The sequence below is a fragment of the Nicotiana attenuata genome, chromosome 12, assembly GCF_001879085.1.
Source record: "Nicotiana attenuata strain UT chromosome 12, NIATTr2, whole genome shotgun sequence".
NCBI lineage: Eukaryota > Viridiplantae > Streptophyta > Magnoliopsida > Solanales > Solanaceae > Nicotiana > Nicotiana attenuata.
This window is the reverse complement of record NC_032000.1, coordinates 35,832,361-35,837,856: the sequence shown is the minus strand read 5'-3', so window position 1 is coordinate 35,837,856 and position 5,496 is coordinate 35,832,361. Positions and strand designations below refer to the sequence as shown.

The 5,496-nt window shown below is 36.7% G+C and overlaps 1 protein-coding gene across 1 annotated transcript; it reads right to left on the bottom strand.

Annotated features, from left to right (window-relative positions):
* LOC109236034 lies at positions 1,778–4,907 on the bottom strand. The gene is made up of 8 exons (XM_019402266.1): positions 4,658–4,907; positions 3,901–4,460; positions 3,715–3,810; positions 3,370–3,606; positions 2,946–3,021; positions 2,739–2,825; positions 2,055–2,621; positions 1,778–1,953 (listed from the first exon to the last, which is right to left on the bottom strand). The coding sequence occupies exons 1-8, from the start codon at positions 4,905–4,907 to the stop codon at positions 1,778–1,780; spliced, it is 2,049 nt and encodes a 682-aa protein (XP_019257811.1).

Genomic DNA, 5,496 nt, shown 5'->3' with positions numbered 1-5,496 from the left:
GGATACCAAGAGATCCCTGGCACATGTGTTTCTATATATATGTTGGGATACCAAGAGATCCCCGGTTTGCTTATTGAGGATACCAAGAGATCTTCGGGATACTAAGAGATCCCCGACTTACTTATTGAGGATACTAAGAGATCCTCGGGATACCGAGAAATCCCCAGTGTTGATGATGAGGATACCAAGAGATCCTCGGGATACCAAGAGATCCCCCGGCTACTATTCCTTGTGAGGGCAGTTTTTCGTGTATTGTTACCTTTGCTTTCTATTACTGTTCTTCCATATTTACCTGGTTTAGATTCTCGCTGTAGACTTTATTTAAACCATTTCTGTTATCTCATTATTTATTATGTTACCTCAGTAGGGCCCTGACCTTCCTCGTCACTACCCAACCAAGGTTAGGCTTGGCACTTACTGAGTACCGCTGTGGTGTACTCATGCCCTTCCTGCGCATGTTTTTCATGTGCAGATCCAGGTACTTCCTCCCAGACATATCATCCTCGTGGTGGAGAGTCCTAGCTGAGACTTGAGGTATATCTGCTATGTTCGCAGACCAGGAGTCTCTACTCTATTCCGGCTTTAGCAGATAGTTCCTTCTCTTTCCTTTCATGTTGTTTAGACATTCTGGTGTAGAGCAGTTTACTACATTCTATTAGCCTGTGTTTCCCGTGAGTTTCCGGGTTTTGGGATTTAGTTACAGACTTCCGCATATTTTGAGTTGTATAGGCTGAGTGGCCTTATATACAGTTGTTATTTCCGTATGTTCAGTTTTAATTTGTTATTTCGCACTGTTAGGCTTACCTAGTTGTAGGAACTAGGTGCCATCACGACATGTTCATGGAGGGTGAACTAGGATCGTGACAACTTCAAACGATGACCGTTTACTTTGGATTTATCTCCCCCATCTCTACGTTGTATTTCAATGGCACCATAGGGGGTAATTTTTGTTACAGTATACGGTCCTGTCCAGCGTGACTTAAACTTTCCTGGAAATAATCTCAATCGGCTGTTGTACAACAGAACTTGGTCTCCAACTTTAAAATCTTTATGGCGGATGAGCTTGTCATGCCATTTTTTTGTCTTTTCCTTATATAATTTAGCATTTTCGTATGCTGTAAGTCTGAACTCTTCCAACTCATCAAGCTGCAATAGACGATTTTTACCTGCATCTGGCAAGTTTAGATTCAACAATTTTATAGCCCAATATGCTTTATTTTCTAATTCCACAGGTAAATGACAAGCTTTTTCAAAAACTAGTCTATAAGGAGATGTGCCTATTGGAGTTTTGAAAGCAGTTCTGTAAGCCCACAAAGCATCATCTAATTTTAGAGACCAGTCCTTTTCGAGAAGAGCCAATAATTTTTTCTAAAATTCTTTTTAATTCTCTGTTGGATACTTCTACTTGTCCGCTTGTTTGAGCATGATATAGAGTTCCTGTTTTATGAGTAACTCCATATCTTGACAACAAAGCAGCAAATTGTCTATTTATAAATGAGTTCCTTGATCACTTATGATAACTCGTGGAGTTCCAAATCTTGAAAAGATATTTTTCTTGAGAAAATCGCAAACAACTCGAGCATCATTTTTTAGTAGCAATTGCTTCTACCCATTTTGAGATATAATCAACAGCTACTAAAATATATTCGCAACCATTTGAAGGAGGAAAAGGAACCATGAAGTTAATGCACCGAACATCAAATATTTCACACACAATAATAGAGTTAAGAGGCATTTCATCCCTTTTTGAAATGTTACCGGTTCTTTGACATTGGTCTCAAGCAGCAAATTTTTTTTTTGCATCTTTGAACAAAGTAAGCCAGAAAAAACCAACTTCAAGTACTTTAGCCGTTGTCCTTCTTCCTCCGTAGTGTCCTCCCACAGCTCCATCATGGCAGTGACTTATAATGTTATTCATTTCTGTTTCAGGTACACATCTCTTGATTATGTCATCTGCACAAAATTTAAACAAATAAGGATCTTCCCAATAATAATGTTTTGCCTCTTTTTTAAGCTTTTTTCTTTGATCGTAAGACAAATCTTTTGGAATCCACCCCCTGCTAAATAATTGGCAATATCAGCAAACCAAGGCGGTTTATTTACAACCGCCGCGACTGAAAAGTTATGCTCATCAGGAAATTCCTCTTGGATATCTAGTATTTCAGTAAGAGGATTCTCTAAACGTGACAAATGATCAGCTACCTGATTTTCTGAACCTTTTCTATCTTTTATTTCGAGATCAAATTCTTGCAAAAAGCGTATCCATCTTAGCAATCTAGGTCTAGCGTCTTTCTTTGCTAATAGATACTTTAATGCTGCATGATCAGTGAACACTGTAACCTTCGTTCCTATCAAATAAGAACGAAATTTGTCAAACGCATAGACTACTGCCAGTAACTCTTTCTCGGTTGTTGCATAATTCATTTGAGCTTCATTGAGGGTTCTGCTGGCATAGTATATGGGTCTAAAGATCTTATTTTTCTTTTGTCCCAATATTTCTCCTACTGCTATATCACTTGCATCACACATTATTTCAAATGGCTGGCTCCAATCAGGAGAGATAACAATTGGAGCATTAGTCAATTGTTCTTTGAGAAACTCAAATGCTTTTCTGCAGTCATCTGAAAATTCAAACTTCACATCTTTCATCAGTAGGTTAGTTAGAGGTTTTGAAATTTTTGAAAAGTCTTTTATAAACCTTCTGTAAAAACATGCATGCCCTAAGAAACTTCTAATACCTTTAACAGTGGTGGGAGGGGGCAATCCTGCTATAAGATCAATTTTAGTCTTATCAACTTCTATTCCTTTAGCAGTGATTTTATGTCCTAAAACAATTCCCTTCGTTACCATGAAATGACATTTTTCCCACTTAAGAAGTAAATTTGTCTCTTCACATCTTTTAAGCACCAAAGTTAAATGATAGAGACAGTCTTCAAATGTCTTACCAAAAAGTGTGAAATCATCTATAAATATTTCAGGAAACTTTTCAGTCATATCTGAGAAAATTGCAGACATGCAATGCTGAAATGTAGCAGGAGCATTGCATAGTCCAAATGGCATTCTTCGGTAAGCATACGTACCTTGGGGGCATGTGAATGTGGTTTTCTCTTGATCTTCTGGAGCAATTGGTATCTGATTATACCAGAATATCCATCTAGAAAACAATAAAAATTATGGCCTGCAATTCTTTCAAGCATTTGGTCAATAAAAGGCAAAGGAAAATGATGTTTCCTCGTGGCATCATTAAGTCGTCTGTAATCAATACAGACTCTCCATCCTGTGACTGTTCTAGTAGGTATGAGTTCATTATTTTTTATTTTTTATTACGGTCATACCTCCTTTCTTTGGTACTATCTTTACAGGACTTACCCAAGGGCTATCAGATATTGGATAAATGATACCTGCCGCTAGAAGTTTTACCACTTCTTTCTTGACAACTTCTTGCATTGCTAGATTCAGTCTCCTTTGTGGTTGGACTATCGGTTTGTAATTTTCTTCCATGAGGATCCTATGCATACAAATAGCTGGATTGATTCCTTTGATGTCAGTTATAGTCCACCCTAAAGCTCTTTTATGTTTCCTCAAGACTTCTATCAGTTTGTATTCCTGTTCTGGAGTCAAAGAAGATGAAATGATTACTGGAATTAATTCAGGTTCAAGAAAAACATATTTTAAATGAGAAGGAAGATTTTTGAGTTCAATTTTTGATTGCACTTCTTCTTGTGAGACTTTCTCATTTTCTGATTCTTTCCAATGTTTCCGCTTCTTCTCTGATTGTGGCATTTTCATCACTTGTGGTACCTGACCTGACTAGACATCTTTCCAATGAATCAGTAATTAACTGATTATCTTTGTATTCTTCTACAAGGTCATCTAGTAAGTCAATTTGAAACAAGGTACTGATGACTCATCCCCAGGATATTTCATCATTTTCTGCATGTCAAAAATTACTCTTTCCTCATCAACTAGCAAAATTAGTTGTCCTTGATGAACATCAATAATTGCTCTCCCTGTTGCGAGAGAGGGTCTACCTAAAATTAATGGTACCTCAGTATTTTCTTCCATTTCAAGCACTATAAAATCTATTGGGAATACAAATTTGTCAACTCTGACAAGGATATTTTCAATAATTCCTTTTGGTCTCTTAGTACTTTGATCAGCTAATTGAAGAGACACACCAGTATCTTTCATTTCACAAAGTTCTAATTTCCTAAAAATTGAAAAAGGCAATAGATTTATTGAAGCACCTGAATCACATAACGCCTTTTCAAAGTGAGTACCTCCCACGATACAAGGAATTGTAAAACTTCCCGGATCACCAAGTTTCTGAGGAAGCTTATTTTGAAGTATAGCACTACATTTTTCTGTAATCTTAACCACTGAAACTTCTTCCAATTTTCTTTTGCTCGACAAAATTTCTTTGAGAAATTTAGCATATGAAGGCATTTGCGTCAAAGCATCTGTGAAAGGTATGTTAATGTAAAGTTGCTTCAAAATATCTAGAAACTTTGAAATTGTTTGTCAAGCTTTTCTTTTTTCATCTTTTGGGGAAAAGGGAGAGGTACAGAGTGAGGATTTTTTAGCAATTCATTTTCTAGTACATTTTTCCTTTTATCCTTTTGTTCTTTTGGAAACTTAGATTCTATTTTATTCTCACCTTCGTTTACCTTTTTCACTTCGTGTGGCTTTCCTTCTCTATCTGCATATGGATCATCAAGAGATTTAACTGATCGTAGAGAGATAACTTTGAGGTGTTCTTTTGGATTTTTCTCAGTGTTGCTTGGTAGAGCACCTTGAATTTGTCCAGATATGAGGGTTGCTAATTGGCTTACCTGAATTTCCAAATTCTTGATAGCTGAATGTTGACTTTCAACCTTCTCGTCAGTAGCCTTAATGAATTTATGCATCAGGTCTTCAAGGCTTTGTTGATGAGCTGCTGCTGATATTGTTGAAAATTTTGTTGCCCTCTATTTTGATTTTGAAAACCAGGCGGTCCCTGTTCTTCATTTTTCGTTGAAGCTTGACATTCATGATTCGGATGATTACCTTGACAAACATCACAATTCTCAAGTTGGGATGATGAGTGAGCACCTACCTGAAAAACCTGCACTTTTTGTGTTAAAGTCGCAATTTGTTGTGTCAATGAATTCAAACCTTCAACTTGATTTACTCCTGCCGTTTTTTTATAATCATTCTGTCTGAGGGCCATTGAACAACATTTTTCGAAAGTTCATTAAGCAATTGCATTTCTTGTGTAGTAGTTTTTTCCATTATTGATCCTCCTGATGCTGCATCAATTACATTTCTAGCAGAGGGTTTAAGACTGTGATAGAAAATATATAAAATGTCAGGGTCTTGGATACCGTGATGTGGGCATTTTCTTAGCATTGCTGCTAATTTTTCCCATGCCTGGCATACAGATTCAAAATCTGTCTGCATAAAATTATTGATTTCTTGCTTCATTTTAAATGTTTTTGCAGGTGAAAAATATTTATT

Bases quoted from the DNA above. Each gene is read 5' to 3' on its own strand.
- LOC109236034 (XM_019402266.1), bottom strand. From the start codon at position 4,907: ATGCATAAATTCATTAAGGCTACTGACGAGAAGGTTGAAAGTCAACAT. The intron at 3,811-3,900 runs GTACCTTGTTTC...AAAGATGTCTAG, and splicing joins ATCCTGGGGATGAGTCATCA to TCAGGTCAGGTACCACAAGT. The intron at 1,954-2,054 runs GTGGATTCCAAA...AATTTTGTGCAG, and splicing joins TGCCAATTATTTAGCAGGGG to ATGACATAATCAAGAGATGT.